The sequence below is a fragment of the Ursus arctos genome, unplaced genomic scaffold (genome assembly GCF_023065955.2).
Source record: "Ursus arctos isolate Adak ecotype North America unplaced genomic scaffold, UrsArc2.0 scaffold_32, whole genome shotgun sequence".
NCBI classification, from domain to species: Eukaryota; Metazoa; Chordata; class Mammalia; order Carnivora; family Ursidae; genus Ursus; species Ursus arctos.
In genome coordinates, this window is record NW_026623008.1 from 13022978 (window position 1) to 13044573 (window position 21596).

The 21596-nt window shown below is 55.8% G+C and overlaps 1 protein-coding gene across 1 annotated transcript in view; it reads left to right on the forward strand.

Moving 5' to 3' along the window:
• Positions 1-21596, forward strand: part of PAX7 (paired box 7) — a 98388-nt gene that overhangs the window by 38317 nt on the left and 38475 nt on the right. Inside the window, 6 exon segments of the mRNA XM_057305214.1 lie at positions 12356-12515; positions 12517-12556; positions 18900-18992; positions 18994-19055; positions 20380-20566; positions 20568-20594. Coding sequence (XP_057161197.1) covers positions 12356-12515; positions 12517-12556; positions 18900-18992; positions 18994-19055; positions 20380-20566; positions 20568-20594 — 569 coding nt within the window.

Below are 21596 nucleotides of genomic sequence, written 5' to 3' on the forward strand. Positions count from 1 at the left end.
GGCTTGAACAACAAATTATCACAGGAGTCTGGGGAAACGTTCCAAGTTACTGCACAGATCTGGGCACGTAGGAGGAGGCCACGCATTCATTCGTTCACCCTCTCGCTCATTCATTCATTCATTCATTCATTCACTGGATGAACATATGTGGAGCTCTTCTCATGGGCCGAGCCCTCTTCTGGGCATTGGGAATAAAGGCATGAACAAAACAGATTTTAAACAAAAAATCATCCTCCTTCTGGAGCAGAAACATTGGCCCTCCAAATAATTCAAGCGAGGAGATGGGAAGATGGGTCACAGGGGAAGCAGGTGTCAGGTGTGGTCCTTGACATCAGCCTTGTAAAGGTCAGTCTCCTGATACTGTGACAGCTCTTTCCCTTGTTAATACCAGTGACGGAATCTGACTGGTGTGTCCAGAAGAAAGGACGATGGGGGAAGGGAAAGAGGAGCTAGGTAGGGAGCCAGGGTGGAGACAAGGGGTGGAAAGAGGTAGGTCCGGAGGCTGAGGTGGGGTGGGACAGGCTGGGTCCTGATGAGGACTCCAGGCATCCTGGGCTGTGGTCTGTCAAGAATCTGATGACCCAGGAGCACCTGGATGACTCAGTCGGTGAAGCGTCTGCCTTCAGCTTAGGTCATGATCTCAGGGTCCTGGGATGGAGCCCTGCATCAGGCTCCCTGCTCAGTGGGGAGTCTGCTCTTCCCTCCCCCTCTCCCTCTGCCCACTCATGTGCTCTCTCTCTTTCTTCTCTCAAATAAATGAATAAAAATATTTAAAGGAGAGAGAGAGAATCTGATGACTTAGACACCATGGCAAGAAGCAGGAGCAGGGACCACAGAGAAGAAAGTTCACCTGCCAAGCTTGCCCCTGGCTGGGCCCACCTTGGGCTGAGTCTTCTCCCCGCCAACCCCAGTGTGAAGAATATGTCGGGTTTGGGGTCCGTCGGGGGGGAGGGGGCTGAGGGTTTGGCACTCACTTTCAGTCCCTCCATTCTGTTAAGAAGTAACAGAGCGGCATGGTTTTTGCATTTGCTGTTGCTGTTTCTCTCTGAATTTCTGTAGAACGGTGGTTCCAAAGTGTGGCCCCACCAGCAGCACCGGCACCACCTGTGAACTTGGTGGAAATGCACCTTCTCGGCTCTATCTCGTCAGTCAGAAGCTCCCCCACCCTGGGGCCCAGCAAGCCCTCCAGGGGATTCTGATGGCCTAACGCTGGTCCAGAAGGTGCGAGGGAGGGGGCTTGCTTTACTTGAAATGTGTTTGGTGACTTTGGGGACCCACCTGGGTTGAACGGAGGCTTTACCCCTTAGCATCTGAGAAAGTGTCCACGCCTTTCTGGGTGTTTCCCAAGGAGCACTGAGATGACTGGGAGGGATTCCACGAGAGGACGTAATGCACGCTGAGCTCCTGGCACGCAGGATGCCCTCAGTAAAACGTAACCCCCTTCTTCCTTCTGGTGCTGTGTTCTTGACAGCGCCGAACCAGTAAGAGAGAGAGAGGCAAAGTGTTCCACGGGGCAGGTGCTGGCCACCTTTGAAATATCAACCTCGCCAGCTGTGAGAGCAAGAGAATCACAGAATCACGACCCAAAAGGGGATGATTTAGTCCCGCCCCCCCTTTTTTTTACAGGTGAAGAAACCGAGGCAGGGGACACAGCATCTCACAGCCACCCCGTCCTCCCCCCACCAGCTCCCTTCTGACCACTCAGCCCGCCTCCTCCCACCTTCTGTCCTGTCCCAAGTTATCTTGCACAGAGACTCACAGGAGTCCCAGTCGAGCCCCTAGCTGCTTTCCTCGAATGTCTTTTGAAGCCAGGCATCGTGTCTGTTTCTTCCTGGGCTGCAGCGGCAGTGGCTAGCCTGCAGCCCGCGAGGGCTCAACACCTATGTGTGCAGTGGGTGGATTCCCATCTGGGGTCAGGAGTCTGGGCAGGGGGAGAGGGCGGCAGGCTCTGGGGCCCCCCCACTCTCAGTGGGTGCAAGTCACCGGCCCAGTGGCATCCCGGCCCTGGGACCTGACTCCGAGCCGGTGTCTGCTTCAGGACCAAGTTTTCCAGGGTTGGGGCATCTGCCTGACATAATACGTAACAGTAATTAAGAAATAAGCCGCCTTGCCCAGCTTCACAGCGATCATTTGGCTAAGTAACTACCATGGTCCAGTGCCTCAGAAATCACCATTAGAGTACGCTCCTTATGGCCATAAAATTTCTCGTTTTCTGCCTTTCATCAGCCTCCCCCTGCAATCTTCGCCTTGCTTTATTTATACATTCGTCCTCAAACAATGGCAATAAACTCTTTCCCAGAGTGTTGCAAATCAGAAATTTGTCCACATTTTTCCACCACCTTCCACTGTGGACCTGCTCTCCCTGGGAACAGCCCAGCCAGGCCAGCTGGAGAGGCCGGGTTGCCGCAGATTGATGGGAGCATGACAGGGTGGGGTTGCTGGGGAGAGAGGGTGGGGAGGGGCGGCTGAGAATTCACCATGAAAGGCCTCTGGCTGCCCAGCGACCAGCCCAGCCTGAGACACAAGGGGCCCAGGACTGGCCTGGAGAGGGGTGGTGGTGGGGAGGGAGAGGGATGGAGAGGGGAGGGGAGAGAGAAGCCTTCTTCCCTACCCCCTTCCCCTAGGAGAAGAAGAAGGGCCTGGAGACAACTGAGAAGCAGAATACAAGGGTCACAAAGCCTGTCCTTCCCTGTCCGCACAAGAATCCAGTAATCTCAGACTGTCCTGTAGCCCGCAGTACACCAAGAGCCCCAGTTCCTTCTAGAGCTCCTCCCTACGCCCATCGATTGATCATTATTTATCCAGTAATAGGCATTTATTGAAAGCCCTATTGTGTGCAGGAGCAGTATTGAACTCTGGGAGTGTGAAGTACTGAATAAATCAGATATAGCCCAGGGCCCCCCTTCTTGGGATTGTTCCTAAAGATCCAGCAAGGACCTCTGGTTTTTAGGGATAGGGTAAATGGCGCTCAGAGAGGGGTTTGGGCTTGCCAAAGGTCACACAGCAAGTTGGAGGCGAAGTCAGGAACAAAACCCAGGGCTCTGATCTGGAGCTCCCAGTCTTTCCAACCACCCCGCAGACTCCCTGAAGACCCGCCTCTGGGCAAAGTGACCTTGCCTCATCTGGCTGGGGTGCTGGGTGCCTGTAGCCAGGGTGGAGGGCGCTTCTGCAGTGAATATTTGCATTTTATTCTGGAATTCCTGGAGGCAGCAGTAGGTGGAGAAGCAGCTCCGGTTGATGGCTTTGGTGTTGGTCTACAGAGAGGAAGTTTATTCTATTAAGCGGCCTTCCCAGGTCAAGCTTTTAGTTTCTAAGGAGGAAGGCTGGCCTCCATTAATGCCCCTCGTCCCCTGGGGGGCGGGGGGCTGGCTTGCTTTTCCAGTGATCCCGCTTGACTGTCACATTTGTATTCTAGGCTTGGCCTGCACCCCTGCCCACCTTTAAGGGAGTGGTTCTCTCTCTAAAGGCAGGATTCTGAGATATCCGTTGGGTTCCATTGTGGTGGATGTTCATGGCTCTAGCTCTGCTCAGTGTGAGGCTATGGGGCACCCAGGAGGTGCCTAATAAGTACCTACTGGGCAAATGCTCCTCTGTACTCCTGGACATGCAACGTGACATTGGGTGTTGGAGTTTTCTGGGAGGCCTAGTTAAAGAAAGGTGGAGGTGGGGCAGTCAGAAGTTGATGGATAGAAATCATGCAGCACAGGGTCCTGGGAGAGAATCTGAGGCTCTGGAGAGGCTTGAGTCACTTCTTACTGTGTCTGCGATGACAAGGTACGTGGTTTCTTTGTGAAACCGATGGCTGCCCTTCCTACCCATGACTGTCATTAAGAACATTCTAGAATGAGAGGAACCACTGCACTGTTAGCCAGCGCGGGCTAACACTCAGTTATAATAGAGAAATCAGAGTTTCCACTCTCAAGGTCCTCCCAGTCTTATTGGAAAGGCACGACCTCTCTCTATGACAGTGTCCTTGGTTTGAGGGCGGCGAGACCCCGTTCTCACTCAGGAAGTTCAGGTAAAGCTCTTAGAAGCCGGATGGTCAGGTGTATTTGGTAAACAGAACAGATGACTTAAGAGTTCATCGTCAGTCTCCAGCAGGAGTCGATGTCAAGTGCAGGGAGCGTGGTGTGGGCGGCAGATGCTATGGGCATTCCGGGAGAGCTTCGTGGTCTAGGTGGACTCCGGGTGCGGCTTTGCAGGAGGGGGAACCAGGAGGTAGTTTAGAGGGTTAGCCCAGGCTGCAGCGAGGTTCGAAGGCCTGGGAGCCTACGGGGCAAGGCGCTCCTGGGCCCTTGCAAGGACCTTGGATGCCTGGCTCCAATGGACCTCTGGGGGCCAGCTGCCCAGCTTTAACGGTCACTCTGCCGTGGAGTTAGTTTACCCCTTTGAGCCTCTGTTCGTGACCCGTAAAACGGGGCTGATCATACCCGTCCCTCTTAGGGCTACCGCGGGGCTCTGTGATTCGCTGTGGGAACAGCGCACAGTGCGGCCAGAATGCATCAGCCACTGCTGGCTTTATTCTCCTGAGGCCGTCCTGCCCAGTCCTGCCTGCTCTAGGAGGCTTTGTGCGACCCCAGAGCCCCATCTTCAGGGTCTGAGGGTCCAGCGAGCCCCGGGTGGAAGCCCTTCCTCAGGGCCGAGTCTGGAGGCCGAGGGTTTGATGGATGAAGGGAGGCAGGGGACAGGGGGTGCTGGGCCCTTTTTCCATCTCTGCCTCCTCCGATGACTTCCCCACTGGCTGAACCCCTCTGCCTCCCAGAGTTCCAGCAGTGAGGAGGGGCGAGGGGGTGGCCGGCAGAGCCGGTTGGGCGGGCAGGCTTGACTTCTCAGGCATATGGCCCTTTCACAGTGGCTTTGTGGGGTGCCGACGGGTGGCCGGCCTGCCTTTTCCTTGCCGCCGTGCGGGGCAGCTTCATCTGGCCGCTGGGGCCCCAGCTGCTGTTTCCCCTTCGCTGACCTTGAGGCCTTGAGCCAGGCCTCCATGGGCCCTGCTTCCGGCGGGCCTGGCTCCCGCTTTGGCCCTTCGTGCCTGCGAACTCTTGTGCCCCAGTGGTGCCTTCTCCTCGGTGGGTACTTTCTGTGTCTGGGATGGCCTCCCCTGGGGGAGGAGGGCAGGGGCAGGCTGTGGGCATGCCCGGGGTTTATGCCAAGCTCTTGCCATAGGAGAACGAGGGAGGGATAACAAAGGGGTCACCATTCATTCAATCATTCATTCACACGTGCATTCATTCCTTTGTGTTTTGTGCCCCGCACACGTGCTTGCCTCTGGGGGGTGCAGAGGGAGAGTAAGTTCTCCGTATGCCGACACCAATAATAACAGCAGTACTGAGGGGCGCGTGGCCGGCTCGGTCGGTAGAGCATGCGACTCCTGGTCTCAAGGTTGTGAGTTCGAGCCCCACGTTGGGGACAGAGATTACGTAAAAATAAAATCTTTAAAACACCCAGCAGTAATAATAATAAATAATAATAATAGCTCGTGTATATTGAGCACTTACTGTATACCCAGCACCGTTCTAAACCTTTGTCTTGTAGTAATTCATTTAATCTTCGTGCATGATGACTCTATTATTACTTTCCTCATTTTACAGATGAAGAGTCTGTGACCCAGAGGAGGGGAGTAGCTCCCGAGTTAGTGTGGGGAGCAGGCTGTGATCCCTGTGTCAGAGGCACCGCTTGGTGTTTCCTGAGGTTCCCACCCGTGCAGCCCCCCGGCGCCCCAGGGAGTAGGCACTCGGAGTTCTTATTCCCAGGGATGGGTGGGGAAATGGGGATCCCAGGAGGGCAAGTAACATGCTCAGGGTTACACAGCAGCTCAGGGCATGAGCCTGGAAGGCCAGCTCCCTGCTGCCAGGCTCTCTGAATGAGAGGAAACTCTGAGTCTAAAGGCACAGCTGCTCAGCGGGGGTGGGGGGGCCTGGATCCCTGCGCTGTCCCATTTTAGAAATGAAGAAAATGAGCCTCAAATGTGAAACAACACTGCCCAGCATCTATAGCTTGTCGGGGGCAGATCCAGGATTGAAGCCCAGGTCCATCTGACCCTACGGCTCCTCTCCCCGCCGCCCGCCAGCGTCTACCCCTGGCTGCCTGGGCCACACTGCCTGGGACCCGTTGGCAGGCTTCTTTTAGGTGCTGACGTAGTGAGCTCTGCTGTCCGCCCAGCACCAAGCATGGCTCTTCCTGTCCTTGCATGAGGTCGGTGAGTAAATGGCTGAAATAGCCCAAAGAAGTAGAGGAAAACTAGTGATTTTTTGCAAGATTGTCTTAAAGTCACAGGAAGAGTGTGAAAGGGGATGGTGAGCTGAGCTCCTCCTATAGTGGGCTTGCTCCTGTCCCCAACTCACCTGCGTAACATGTCCTGCGCTCTCCCCTCCCCTAATCCACAGCTGCTGTCCCCCCTTCCAGAACTCTACATTTGCTGCCTATGATGCCAACAGGTTAGAGACCGAGTTGGAAGGACCTGCTTGATATCTTTAGTTTCAACCTCTTGCTTTAGCAGGGAAACCTTAGTTTTGAATTCTCTGCACCCAGACAATTCCAGCCCTTTACAAACCTTCTCTTCTCTCCCACATGTGATTTGTGCTTGGTTCACAATTCCGTGCAGAGCCAGCTCTGGTTCCATTGTGAGACAATGTGGCTTTGAATTCTGGCAGTGCAACTACACAGTACCATTTCAAACAGTACTACTTCCTTCTTCCTAGAGATGCCCCTTCCTAGCAGGAATGTATAAAGAGTGCCCTCTGGTGTCTGAGAACAGTACTAGGCTGTTAGCCCAGAAGCCCTGATCCGAGAACACCCCACAGGGGCTCCACATTTTGTAATGCAAATTATATACTTGCAGTTTCAAATTTTAAAAAGGCAGCCTGGCAGGGATGGTTAGGGACTTCCTGGAGAAAGAAAAGTTTTGTCTGGTTTAGGTCGTAATAAAGTGAGAGTTCCACCTCGCCCCTCCTCAAAGCTGGGCCCATTGACCCAGTTGCTGGGAAATAGCGTAGGGTGCAGAGTTGGACAGAAATCCCCACATTGCCAATGCCTCCCCACCCCCAGGGAGGCGTCCCAGATGGCAGGACTGAAGTGAACCAAGAGTAGACAGCTTTGCTGAGGCCCAGTGGTGAGAGCACGGAGATGGGCCCCTCCGAGCCAGATGGAGGGGAGCAACCTCCGAAGGCTTCCTGGAGGAGTGATCCCAAGCTGATCGGAAAGGTTGAGGATCAATGGAGCTCACACTTCTGAGCATTGTCGTCCCTGGTGCTGTTTCATGTGTCTTGATATACTCTTACTCCTATTTACTCATTCTGTCGTTCATTCAACAAATACTTGGTCCTCCACTTTGTGCCAAACATTGGAGATTTATCAGTGAGCAAAGAAGATGGAACCCCCCCCCCCCCATGGAGCTCTAGTGACAGCCAGGACGATGAGGGGGCAATAAAATAGAATAGTTAGCCCATCTGATTGTGGTATGTGGTGTGGGAAAAGGCAAAGCAAGGTGGGCGGAGGGGGGTCCCTAGTATTCTCCATGTTTGACGTCCAGGCCGACTGCATCAGCAGGCTCTTCTCTGAGATGCCCGCTCTATTTGGCCAGCAGCCAACTGCAGGCCGAGGGGGGCACAGGGAGGGCGCTCTAGGCAGAGGCAGAGGGCACAGCCTATGCAAAGGCCTGTGGTTGCCGTAGCAGGAGATGGTTGCTGGAGTCCGGGGAGCGAGGGGAGGGCGTCCTGAGGCTGGGCTGGGGGTGCAGCCGTAGTGGGGGGGGGTTCGGACCCGATGGGAGTTCTGAATCCCCTGGCTTTGGTGTTGAGCTGGCTGCATGGGAGGCGCGAAGAGAGAGGAAGAGGGTGTTAGGGCTGAGTGTCAGGCCTTCGATCTGGACACCGGGGTGGCCGTGCTGAGATGGGCGCCCAAGAAGAGTGTGGGCAGAGGCGATGGACAGGAGGGGCTCGCTTCTGGGGAGCTCTCATGTGGGGTCTGAACCCTGCCACTCTGTCCACCCAAGCCCAGCCCGGCATCCCGTTCCCAGCCCTTGTGTGGGGCCGGGCTCCCAAAGGTACTGGTTACAGCTGAACGGTTCTGCGGAGGGGCCGGGAGGGGCTCCCGCCCTGGCCCCAGCCGGCCGGGCCCCCAGCTGAGCTGTAAATGACTTTTCCATTTTCCGAGACCTGCGCCCGGGCCTGTTTGGTATTCAGGGACGCCGGGCCCACACTCGCCAGCTCTCGGCTCTGCCCGAATTACTTGATTAAAACGCATATCAACTATTATGTGATTCGTTTCTCTGCCGCAGCTCGAGCTGAGCCAGGCCTATGTTAAACTGTAATAAAGACTGGGTGAGGAGGCAGCAGGGAGGGGGAGCGCAGGAGCAGGGGTGGGAGGGCGTCGCTGGGTGGGGGTGGGAGGGTGCACTGAGAGAAGGACCCCAGACTTCAAGGCCACTGCTTGCTTCCTCAGATCTAGGGGCCAGAGATCTGCGGCTGGTCAGCTGCCTCCTGCCTTCCGAGAAGTTGGTAGGGCCGTCTCATTTCAAGTGTCTTCCTCTGGCCAGAGCGAGAGCAGGGAAAGTTTGGGGGCAGGGACGGAGAACAAGCCACCTGCCCCCTCCCCCAAGCTCAGAAATGGAATTCTCTACCACCTGGGAATACTCTGTGGCAAAGATGACTCTCGATGGGCTGTGAGACCTGAGTCCTGGGTTTTCTTCCAGCCTCGCTGCCCTAGGACTCCACTGATCATCTGTAAAATGGGGCTAATACTGTCTGGTCGGCCCTCCAGGGTTATTGGGAGAAACGTGGTAGAATCAGAACAGAGCTTGTAAACTCTAGGGTGCAGTGCACATGCATTGGGTGATGACTGTTGCAGTGTGTCAGTGTTCAGAAGGCACTTGGCAATTGTTCTGCCAAGCCCGATTCATCTAAGAAGCCTTTATTGAGCACTGGCTGTGTGCCGGGCACGGTCTCTGCTCCATTCAGGGATCGCACAGTCTGATGGGACCGAGAGACCCAGAAACAGATGGGTTCGGGGTCCCCTGATGAGCTTTGAGAGCCCATGAAGGCAGGTAGCTTTGCTGGGTGAGCCCAGTGGAATGGGGTGAGGCGTTCCAAGCAGAGGAAGCTCACGGTTAAAGGCAGGGAGGTGTGAGACAGTCTGGCTCAGTCATTTAAGGATGCCAAGAGCTGGCCAGGGAAGCTGGTGGGGTGACGGGCTGAGTCTGCACACATGGTGGGGCCTCACTGGCATGGCCGAGGCTTCCAGAGTCAGCGGCTGTGAGGGCCGGCAGGCTTGGAAGGAGGGGCAGAGGCTGTGGTAGAAGGGCCCTGGTGATTTTCTATCCACTTCCATCCACCTAGCCTGGGTGGGACTCAGCCCTGAGCAGACCTCATTCCTGCCCATTCGTAAGCTTTGACAAGCCAAACACCTCCCGGCTCCCTTCCTGCCCCTCGTGCATTCCATTCGCAGGTGCTCTGAGGCTCTCTGAAGTCCTGTAGTTGCCTTGGGTTCTATGCCTCTCCTGGCCACAATTCATATGGAAGCCGTGCTTCCTCCATCGGATTGGGAAATTCCCAGAATAGGGGTGATACCTCCTCCATCGGATTGGGAGCTTCCTAAGACAGAGGCTGTTTTTCCCCCATAAGGTTGGGAGTGGGGCTGTTTTATCCTTGCTCTGTATTGGACTCCCCACATCCCTGAGCAGAGACGGGATCCAGGAACCCAGAGAGCAGGTCCCTCGCTGTATTCCTCTGTCTTGGGGGCTCTCCCTACGCCTGCACCAGCTCTGTCCCGCCCCTCTTTGAGAGCTTTCCGTCTCACAGCTGCATAGGGGCAGAGGGCAGGAGCTGCTACTGGCCAGGAGGCTGCTCCCCCACGGCCCACCCCGAATCCTCTGTTCAGTGAACGTGCTCCATGTCCACTCTGCCCATGTGACCCCCTCCCCGTGCCCCTCTGGGTTATGCAGTGAATTTAGGATCGAATCCTTGGGACTAGCTGTGTTTGGCTCTGAGCCCCAGATGTGCTGGGGAAGGTGCCCCCGGATGCCAGTTGTGCCAGCGTGGCCTCCTCTCAATGTTGGGAAGCTGGGCAGCTGGGAAAGGGGAGACGAAGGGGTTGGATCTGACCCCAGGTCTCTGCCTTTAGGGACGTGTGTAGGCAATGATGAAGGGAGGGCTCCCTTGCCATTGGTCCCTTGTCATGCGGCGTCACAATCAGGGACAGCCTGGCAGTGGCCAAGAAAAAGCAGGGGTGATGCCCAATGGCCAAGATAGCAGGATGGAGGGAAGGGGACCTGGGACAGAGGGGCATTACTCAAGACCAGATGACGTCCGAGCTGTGGATACAGCACCATGACAACGTTGCCAGTCGTGCCCTTTGCCACGCCAGGCCTTGGCACATGCTCTGCCCACGACCTGGAAAGCCTGTCCTGTCACCTAACATCTAAGAGGCTGTATTAGGTTTTTGAGGGAGGGAGGAGGAGGTTGTCCCTTGTGGGAGAGGCCTAGACCCGTTTGTATAACAGACATTTAAAGCAGTTGGACAAGAACAGGGGTGGGGACGGGGTGCAGGTGTGGAGACTTCCTGAGAGACTTTGTGGCTCAGTGTCTCCCATCTGCACTATGATCACATGACTGACTCAGACTGAGCGCCGCGAGCCCAGTGTACCCAGCCCGAGGTGGGGGCGGCACCTAGCAGGTGCTCTCTTGATGCTCTGGTGAGCGAATGAATGACAGAACACAGAAGTGCTTCCAGGAATTCCAAAGAGGGAGTTGGGAGCAGAAGGGGAGAGAGATTGAAGGCAAACAGGAAAGAGAGAGAAAGCCAGAATGGGAGGAAGATAATCTCTGACAGCCTGCTTCCTCTTTTCCTCTCTCTTCCTTGGTCTCTTCTTCTCCTGGCCCTACTGTGTGCTCCCCACAGTCCCCCAGGGGGCACAGAGGGTGCAGCTCCTGAGCCCTGGCTAGGCCACTCCTTGCTAGCATTCTCTCTGCTGGATCAAGGATGGGTAAGAGGCACAGGATCAGTGGGGTTGAGAAGCCAATTCAGTCCCCAGGGTGTCTTCAGCTCTGATGCCAAGGAGCTTGATCAAGCCCTTCCTGCAACCTCCCTGGCCTGGACCTGGCCTGATAGGGTTGAGAAGTAAGCTGACTCCAGATTCCTGGGCTCTCTCTGCACAGGAAGCAATGGCCTTCATCCACCCCCCCGACTCCAGGGTGGAAATTAGTGGGGACTAGCAGGTACGGGCCATGGCCACAACCAAGGTCGTCAGATAAGGTCCCCTCTTCCAGCCTGGAAGGTTACTCTCAGATTCTGAAACATCCCAGGAAGGGCCTAGGTATAGAAGTCACAAGTCCAAACCCTTCATGTTACATACAGGGAAACTGAGGCCCAAAGAGGGAAGGTAGCCCTCCTAGGGTCACAGTTCTAGGCATTGAGGGGTGGAATCAGGTCTGGAGTCAAAGCTTCCTGACTGCCAGCCCTAAGCACACTCATGTGCTCTCTGTCTCCCTCGCTCCCTCTTTTCTGGCCTTCCTCCCTTCCTTAGTTTTTGCAGTATTTTCCCCAAATGCGGTAGCATTGCTGTTTATTTATTTATTTATTTATTTATTTATTTATTTATTTATTTAAAGATTTTATTTATTTATTTGACAGAGAGAAAGACAGCCAGCGAGAGAGGGAACACAAGCAGGGGAGTGGGAGAGGAAGAAGCAGGCTCCCAGCAGAGGAGCCTGATGTGGGGCTCGATCCCGGAACACAGGGATCACGCCCTGAGCCGAAGGCAGACACTTAATTACTGAGCCACCCAGGTGCCCCTAGCATTGCTGTTTAAATGGTCATTAAAAAATACTAACTATAAACAAATTAAAGAAAAAAGGCAACCGTTCTGTCCCCCTGAAGGCTCATATTTGCTCGGCTTCTGAGTATAGTGTTCCATAATGTGTCATGCATGCTTTTTCCGAAGGCGGGATCGACCTTTGCACACTGGTTCATACCTTGCCTTTTTCTTAGGTGCATGGAGATATAGTTCGTGTACAGCAGAATTCTCTCCTTTTGGAGAATACAGTTCTAGAAAATCTCAGCAAATGTATTTCATCGTGAAACGACTCTGAGTCCTATGTCATGGACCTCCTTCCGTGTCCGTGGAACTAAACTAAATACCCAGCTGTGGGGGATTTAAGAACAAAACCAGTCATGCCATAAAGTATCTAATCCCCTAAGGATGGGCATGGAGGTTGCTTCCCCCCTTCACTCTGGTAAACAGTGCCATGGCACATGCGGGAGCTTACGGTCAATGCAGCAACGGGTCGGAAGGTGGGCCCAGAGCACCCCCCCGACTCACTAGGTCCCCTCCCTCTCCTGCCCTCTCGCCCGGCTGTAGGGAACCGGCTGGACGAGGGCTCGGACGTGGAGTCGGAGCCGGACCTCCCTCTGAAGCGTAAGCAGCGTCGCAGTCGGACCACGTTCACGGCTGAGCAGCTGGAGGAGCTGGAGAAGGCCTTCGAGAGGACTCACTACCCGGACATCTACACCCGCGAGGTAGCTGGCGCAGAGGACCAAGCTGACGGAGGCGCGTGTCCAGGTGAGGCGGCGCCTCGGGTGTGTGCCCTGCGGGCGTCTGGGAGAGGCGGGAACGAGAAGGTGGAGGTGGCCAGCGTCCCAGGCTTGGGTGGGCCCCCAGAGGGTTCTGAAACGGGTGGTCCAGGGACCGTGTAGACAAGGAATGCCACTGGCACTTGATGCGGAGTAAGTGGGCAGCAGGTGGTGCTTGACTGACCGAGGGGAAGCCAGGCTGTGCGGTGAGACTTGCTGGGTGGCCCTCATCCCTCCAGCGATGAGCCAGAAGGGAAGGCTCGGGAAGCATGAATGGCTCCCAAGCTCTGATGAGGGGAGGAAGTGATGCGGATGGAAATTCCTGGAAGGCCTAGCTTCTTAAGACGGGTAAAGAGTTTCCCGTTACAGGCAGCATGCAAGCACACGGAGCAGGCATGTTCCTGGTGGGTTAGAAGCATCAGAGGGAGGGTGGGCAGACCTCGAACACTCCCTCCACGCCTGCGAGTGTGCGGTTCCTTATCAGAGGGACTGGGGGCGGGGAGGGTGGAGAAGGAGCAGAGCCTGCCTGGGCTTGGCCTGCCCCTCCCCTGCCCCCTCCACTCCTCTCCCCTCCTTTCCCCAGGTGGCGGAGGAAGGCAGAGGGTGGTGGTGAGTGTCTCCTGTGGGAACATATTCCCAGCCCATCTTCTCCATAAGCGAGGCAGGCGGGTCGGTAGGAGGGGCCGCCCCAAACTGCTCACCAGGGACTCCCAGCTGAGGGGAGCCAGCCTTTGCTGGGCACCCACTTTGTTCCCGCCCTCCGGAACACTGGGACCTTCTCACACATGACCTGGTGGAACCTCAGACCACCTTGTCGGGCAGGTCACCTCCAGGCAGGCCCCACAGGGGCAGAAACAGGCTCAGAGAAGCTGCACACCCAGGGGCACAGAGCTCAGCGGGCGCTGAGCTGGGCCCCGAACTCAGGCCTGGCAGATACCAAAGCCCAAGTTCTTTCCATGGGGAAGGAAGAAGTTGACTCAGAGCCTGGGATTTGAAAGCAGTGGGGAAAGTTCTAGAAGCAAGCTGGCATGTAAGCGCTCCAGGAGCCAGTGTACCTCCCTCCACCCTCTCCACCCCCACTCCTGGAGTGGGGGGTCCGAGGCTGCCTTTGAGGGAGACCCCCAGGGGAAGGGGGCAGGCAGCAGCAGCCAGCTCATCTCATTCCCTCCCCCTCTCCAGGCTGATATCTGAGCCTGCCCTCACCCCGAGCCTCCCTCCCCCTGCTCTGATCCTCCTGCAGCTGTTCTCCTGGGCACATTCCTGGGTGCTTTCTCATTCCCACGTCTGGCGGCCACGGCTGCTTCCCACCACCTTGAAGCCTGACCGCTCCTTGTAAAATTTCCTGGCTGTCAGGGCAGTGCTTTTATTGGCCCAGGGGACCCAGAAACAGGTGTCATTCAAGGTCCAAGGAGGGAGGGGGGCTGGGAACAGGGGGAGCAGCCAGAGCCTAGGCAAAGCCAGAGCGAGGGGGCCAAGGCAGACCTCTTGCACATGCTGACTCCTCTGTCAGCCTTTGGGCTCCCCCAGGGCAGTGAGTCTCCCCGGCTTTAGCCTGAGAACTTAACTTGATCCCAACAGGGGAGGGGTCAGTATATGTTGAGTTGGAAAAGAATGAACAAAGGCTGACCCCCAAAAAGTCAAGACAGGAATGATAGAAGATTTGGCCTGGAGAAGAGGTTTGGAAGATGCAGCTAAGAGGCCTCAGAGGGTGGGAGTGGGAGCCACAGGCCTGGGCTTCCATTGGTCTCTGATTCTGATCAGTTTCCCTTCCTGAGACTTGGTTTCCCATCTATAAATAAAGGCAAGGAACTAAATGATCACTGAGGCTCCTTAAAGTTCTAGGATCCTTACTTATTGGCAATCAGAGCTGCCTTGTGAGGTGATGAGATCCCCATGACTGGAAGCATTCAAGCCAAAGTACAATGTCCAGTGGATCAGAACCCCTGGTGAGAGTGCTTCTGCTCTGGGTAGTAGAGCAGAGAGCTCAAAGCCTCCCGAGCACTGCTCCAATTCTGTGGTGTTGGGGTCTCAGGTCTCTGTTTTGAAGAGTCTGTGGTTTGGGATTTTGCAGTCCTGACACATGTCAGCTCAGTGGCCCAGGAACATGGTGGGAGAATGGAGCAGTTCAGAGCGGGCTCAGAGCCAGATGCCGAGGTGTGAGTTCCAGCTCCAGCACGTACGCCTCTGGCCTCAGTTTCCACATCTGCAAAGCAGAGATGACAGTAATAGCCCCCCCTCCTTGTTCTAAGGGTTAGACGCGCATATGTGAAAAAAACTCACGCTCAAAGTTAGGATGTGCCTGGCACCAGAAGCACCATAAGCGGGGTACGTTCTTACTAAACTGCACCTGTTCTTGATGGTTCCGACTCTGGCCACCCTGGCAACGCCCAGTTCCTTCATCTGGCTCTCCCTTATTGAGCCCCTACTGTGTGCGGGACGCCGTTCTAGGCACTGGGGATTCAGCACACAGAAATCTCTGCTGTCACGGAGCTGATCTCCCAGGAAACAAGGAAACAGGAAAACGTGACAGGCGTTCCCTCCCTCTGGCTCGGCTCCAGCCCGGCTTTTGAAGCCTACAGGTGTTACTTGGCATCCCCGATGTCTGGAGGAGACACCCCTGTCTCGGCTGGCAGCAAGCCACCAGGAAGTGTGGAAAAGGGGTCAGGCAGGAGGACACATGACTTCCTCTGGAAGGCTCTTCATTTTTAAAAAGCTGGGGGCCAACCGTGCATCTTCCTTGGAGGTAAACGGATCCACTGTGTCCCAAGTGCCAGGACCTCTGAGCTTATGTATTTCCTCCAGAAACAGAAGCCACCCTGAAGGGAATCCCATTTTAGAAGCGCTGGAAGGACCCTGTAATTAACAGTCTTTCCCTAACAGTAGGTCATGTTTATAGCGCACTCCTTACGCGCCAGGCCTGATGCTCCGAGTTCTCCCTACATTATCTTTATCATCCTCCCCATCATCCTGGGACGTAGGTGTGGTTAGTCCCTCCCCCTCCAGGTGAGAAACCTGAGCTTCAGCTAAGGGCAGAAATTTCCTAAAGACACAGTTACCAAGCAGCAGTGCTGGGACTTGAACTGGAGTCGGCCTGTCCCGTTCTTTTCTTCTGGGCTCCTTGGAGATAACGGCCAGATGGACCCTCCAGCTCCGTTGACAGCTGCTCCTGCAGTGTCCTGCTCCCAGTGCGAGGTGTTGGGGGAAGGACCAAAAATGGATACGAAAACTCAGCCTCTGCTCTCAAAGGACGCAGCCCCGATCAGGGATTGTGGGTGGGTGCTGGGGCTACCCCTGCCCCTCCTGGAGCCTCCGTTGCCCACCTGTGAATGGGCAGCTCGCCCCGGCTGCTGGCGAAGAGCTCTTCCAGCTTAGCCAACAGAGGCTTTCCAGCGGGACGGTTGTAGATGTTGTTCCAAGCACTTTGCCGGCGTGAACTCACTTCAGGTCCAGAACCACCAGAGGGGGATGCCGGGATTAAGCACAAAGAAACAAAGGCACAGAGGGATAAGGGAATTTGCCCATCTTAGCTAGGAATTAGAGGCAGGATTCAAGCCCAGGCGTTCGGGTTCCGGACTCCCTGCTCTTAATCATCCCGTTACACTTTGTGAAGAGGGAGGTGCCTGCTGGGATGGAGACATCCCTTGGTAAACAGAACAATAGAGGAAAAGAGGTGAGAGAATTGACAGCAAAGGGCGCGTCCTCCCAGATTCCTTCCTCCAGGAAGTCCTCCCAGATTCTGAGAGGTGAAGTCAGAAGCCCGTCCTCAGACCTCCTCCCAGCACCTGTATGTCACCTGAGCTTACTGCCCTGCGAAACAGCCATTCTTTCCCTTGTCTGTTGTGTGCCCAGGCAGGGGGCCGCTTGAAGGAAGGCTAGGACTGTCCCGTTCAGCTGTCTATCCTTAGGATCTCGCTTGGCATGCAGCAGAGTCCCAGCAAAGGTTTGAGATGAGAAGGAGGGAAGGAGAAGGAAAAGACGGGGAAGGATGGAAGGGGAAGAACGTCTCCAACTTTCTTTAGTATTCTTTATTCGAGGAAAGGGTGACCCCCAGCTAAGGGACTGTGACAGCGTGCCACACGGGAGCAGCGGGTCCCACACCGAAGTCATTCTCCGACCAGCTTCGAGATTGCTGCCACGTATGCACATGACCCATATTGTTATTCACTTCTAAAATAAAATTGATACGTTTTAAAATAAAAGCTTCTCCCACCGTCACATAAGGAAGGCCTTTGGAAACACACACCAGGGCAGACCGAACAACACAACGGCGGTCCCGCAGGGGAATAGCACACGCAGGGGCTCCTCTCCGTGTTGAAAAGGAAGCTCAGCAGGTGTTAGTCAGGCACTAAGGCTGCATTAGCGCCAAGCCCAGACCTCGTCTTCCACGCGCACAGAAGGCCTGGAGGGCAAGTTAAGTGGTTCAGGGTTCTTTAAGGTCTGTGTCGCTGCCGTCTGGGATGTCCCTCCAGCATGGGGTGCTAGGACTCCCACCCTTTGGGAAACACAGGATGGAAACAAACATGAGCCACCCACCCTCTCCCAGAAGCAGGAAGTGAGGAGACACTGCCCCACAGTCCTCGCCAGTTCAGAAGCCCCTCAGTTGGACTCGTGGCATCCATCCCACCAGGATGCCCCCGGGACGCCCTCAGCACCCTGGGGAGTGGGGAGAAGCCGGGACCTTAATTTTGATCCAGAGCCCGTCCTCACTCCTGATCTGACTGCCTCCTTGCCTTTCTCTGTGTGTCCCAAACGCGTCAGAGGCAGCTGTCCTATTCATCTGGCTCGGAAAGCTAAACACAGCTTCTCTCCTCCAGAAGGTTCTGGAAAACAAAAGAAGACACCAGGGGCCACCTAAGCACCCCCCCTCCCCACCATCCAGCTGAGACGGCCATCCCCTGTGTCTGCAGACATGGTCTGAAGGTTTGGTGGGGGGGGCCTTAAGTGATCCTGTGCCAGGGGAGGTCAAGGTCTTTATCCCACCACGGAGGGGGGGCTCCCAACTGAGACTGACGGCACCAGCCCTGGCAGAGACACACAAGAGCCATCTCTCTATTCCCTTGTTCGTTCATTCATTCATTCATTCATTCATTCATTCATTCAGTATCCCGTGAGCACCTAGGGAGCCATAAGCAGTGAGCAAGGAAAGCGTGGCCTCTGCCCATGGGGCCTAGAGCCTGAGGGGGAGACAAAGAGAAGCATAGCCCAGAAAACAAACACATAGGCTAAGTGCATGTGCTGGGAGCTCACAAGGAAGCTGGAGGCCTCTGGAGAGGAGGCAGGACCTGCCTGCAGTTGCCTTACATGAGGTGATTAGGGAATCAGAGAGGTGGAGGCATTGCAGCCGAGCCTGCTGGTCGAGGAGCCGGCTGCGGGAAGAGGGTCTGGGTGAGAGGGAACAACATGTACAAAGCCCAGAGGTGGAAAAGAACCCTCCCCCCCCCCGCCGAAGCAGCCCCTGTGTCCCACCCTCATTCCCCTTTTCTGGCCCGGAACTCATGGCCAATCCAGACAGGTGAGTTCTAGAAACTCTAACTGATTGAAGTTCGAACCTCGGCTTCGTTACAGCTAGCTAGCTGTGTGGCCTTGGGCAAATTGTGGGACCTCTGTGAGCCTCGGTTTCCCCTTCCGTGAGATGGGAATAGGAGGACATGTCTCACGGGTCTCCATGTGGACAGACGTGAAAGCACTAGCTCAGGGCTTGGAGCAGAGGAAGACTCAAATGTGTTAGGTTATTTTTCCATGGTTGCTTAATAAATGCCTATGTCAGTGTGAAGTGGGTTTTCCTGATCAAGGGGGGGCCCATGCTGGCTGGGTAAGCAAAGTTTAGGGCTCTGGACAAAGACCTGATTCTCACATCTGCCTCTGGCAGGGGCATCTCCTTCAGGCGTGTTCCCGACGTGGGGCTTCCTGGAGGAGGTGGGGGTGAGCATGGGTTAGATTGGGGGGTGGTCCCCCAGACATCGGTGGAGGCAGGAGCAGCCCGCAGTGGACACAGCACCCAGAGTCACCCAGACCTCCCGTGCCTCCAGCTCACACTGTCCCATGGGCAAGTCCCCCCGCTGTCCCTGAATCTCCATTTGTTCCTCTGTAAAATGGGGAGAACTATGCTAATCCCCTCACCGGGTGGTGGTGAGGACAGGGTGGGATCACGCCCATGGAAGTGCTCTGCCCCGCTGTCCCAAGCGGCAGGGAGGCGGGGGTCTCCTCCCACGGTGGAGGGGGGGATACTGGCTGGACAGAGGGTGATGGCTCAGGGACCGCTTCTAGCTGTGTCTCAGCTCTCCACCCGGAGCTGGGCTGAGGGCTCTCCTCTCTCTGCTCCTGACCCCCAGGTCTGGTTCAGTAACCGCCGCGCCCGCTGGCGTAAGCAGGCAGGAGCCAACCAGCTGGCAGCGTTCAACCACCTTCTGCCAGGGGGCTTCCCGCCCCACCGGCATGCCCACGCTGCCCCCCTACCAGCTGCCGGACTCCACGTACCCCACCACCACCCATTTCTCAAGGTGAGTGCACAATCTTAGCCATGACCTTTCACCCCCCCCATCCCTCCCTTCCTTAACCAAGAAGGAATCATAAGAGCTATTTTGTAAAGGTTTTTATTTATATGAATGAGCAGAGAGAAAGAGCATGAGCAGGGGGGAGGAACAGGGGAAGAAGCAGACTCCTGATGAACGCAGAGCCCTTCACGGGCCTTGAAGCAGGGCTCGATGTGGGGCTGGATCCCCGGACCCTGAGATCATGACCTGAGCCCAAGTCAGCAGCTCTACCAACTGAGCCACTCAGGTGCCCCAAGGCTGTTTTTTAATTGACCATTTGTCTATTTGATGTGGATGGGCTGTTAAAATGGGAAAAAAGGTCTTGCCCTTGAACTTCTTGTTACTGCCAACAGACCACAGAGCATCCCGGTGAACAGGCACAACGCAACCTTCCCGAACAATTTTAGAACAGAGTGTCTCAAACTGTAAAGTCACATACATCTCCTGCAGTCTTATTAAAATGCAGAAGGGACAGACAGACAAGGCTACCCTCCCTCCCTGGACCTTCCCTCCATTCTGCCCACCCCCTGCTTCCCCCTCAGCACACATTAGCAATCCCACTACTTGACATGTGACTCGTGAGGTCCCCCGTGGCTCCCTCTTAAAGGGCTGGCAGGCTGGAGTTCTAGAAGCCGAGGAGAGAGGCAGGGGACCCTCCCTATGATTCTTGATGAAAAATTGATGATTGTTCCATTCTCTGTTTGCCCTGGCAAACAGAACGGCAGCCCCGCAGCCAGGAGCAGAAATGGCAGCTCAAACCCTGGCCCTCATTACCAGCCTTATCACCTTGCACGAGAGCCCCGACCCCTCCAAGGCTCGGTTTCTTCATCTGTAGAATGAGAATCGTATTCTTGCCTCATACCCGTAGCCAGTACTTGTAAAGGCACCTTGCAAGTGGTTGGTGCCCACAAAATGCTATCGGGACAGGCCTGGGTAGACAGCCAGCGGGACAGGCCAGCAAGGTCTGACTCTGAGTCCAGATGACATTTATCGAGCCCTGCTGTGTGCCAAACACTAAGCAACATGGCTGGTTCACAGTTGCCTTGAGTTACGTGGTACGTCGCTTAGCTGTCAGTCAGGACTGGGCTAGACCCTAGCGCCCTCCGCAGAAGCCAACTTGGCCCCTCCTGAGTAGTGACAGTAGGTGGTCCCCTCCCTCCACTGGATGGAGACTGGGACGAGGAGGCTCCTGGCTTGTTTTCCAAGCAGGTGCTTCTTTCCCTGCCCCGGGGACTCCCACCATCTGGGCTGGGTCCGCTTGCTCAGGCCCTCTCCTGGGTCTCTCCACAGATGGGGGCAGCACCGTGCACCGGCCCCAGCCTCTCCCACCGTCCACCATGCACCAGGGGGGACTGGCTGCGGCCGCCGCGGCCGCCGACACCAGCTCTGCATACGGAGCCCGCCACGGCTTCTCCAGCTACTCGGACAGCTTCATGAACCCGGCGGCGTCCTCCAACCACATGAACCCCCGTCAGCAACGGCCTGTCTCCCCAGGTAGGTGGCCTCGCCGGACCTGTGTCCAGGAAACCACAGGCTCTTGGGTACCTTCAGAGCGTTACAGTGGCAAGTGGAGATGCTCCTTCCACCTTCCTGGTCCGTATTCTGGGATCCTTCGCCCTGGGTTTGTGTTCTGCAAGCTGCAGGTCTGCCTGACCCAGCAGGCAGATATGGAAACACGGTTTGTTGTGGCCACCAGAAACACACTATAGACGTGCTCCTGGCCCGACAGCCCCCCAGAGCTTCTGAAACTAGCCTTCCACCCACCTCGTGGCTGTTCGGTCCATAGAAGTCTAGCATTTTCAGACCACGTGTGGGTGGAAGCCTTGTACCGTCTCCTATGGGATGCTGACTGTGGTCTGGGCTTTGTTCTAGAACCAGGAGTCCTTCCTGGATTGCATCCTGTGCTCCATCTCTTGCCTTTCCCCAGGAGTGACCTATGAGTGAGAGGCAGGACCGCATCTGATTGGTAGCGAGAAATACGACTGAGGTTCTAGACTGGGAACTCCGCTCCCATTGGGTCTTGGAGCTCATGCACTTTCGCATGCTTGGTTGCTGGCGAAGTCCCTTGTTGCCTGCCCCTGCTGTTGGAAGTCGTGGGGCCACCCCTAGATCAAGCCAGAAAGACAGTGCTGAGGCTGACGGTGGTGACTGGTGGGGCTGGGGAGCAGGACGTGGTAATACTGGTGACTTTGAGGGTTCCTTTCTGTGGCTACAGCAGGCTCTCAAATATCCATGGAGGAAAGAGTGAAATCCAAGGCTGGTTTCACCCAGCCTGCCACCTTCTGAGTCGCTTCCCTTATGTCTGTGGGAACACATGTGGCACAAGGTTTCTGAACAGCTGTGGTCCGAGAGGAAAAGTGGGGGCTTGCAGGGGGTTCAGTCCCAGCTACACTGCTCAGGGCGGTGGGAAGTCAGCATCTCGGAGCCTCAGTTTATCCCCCATTGAACTAAAGAGTGATTAAACCAGGCGTTGCTGACCTCCCCAGAAGGGTGTTC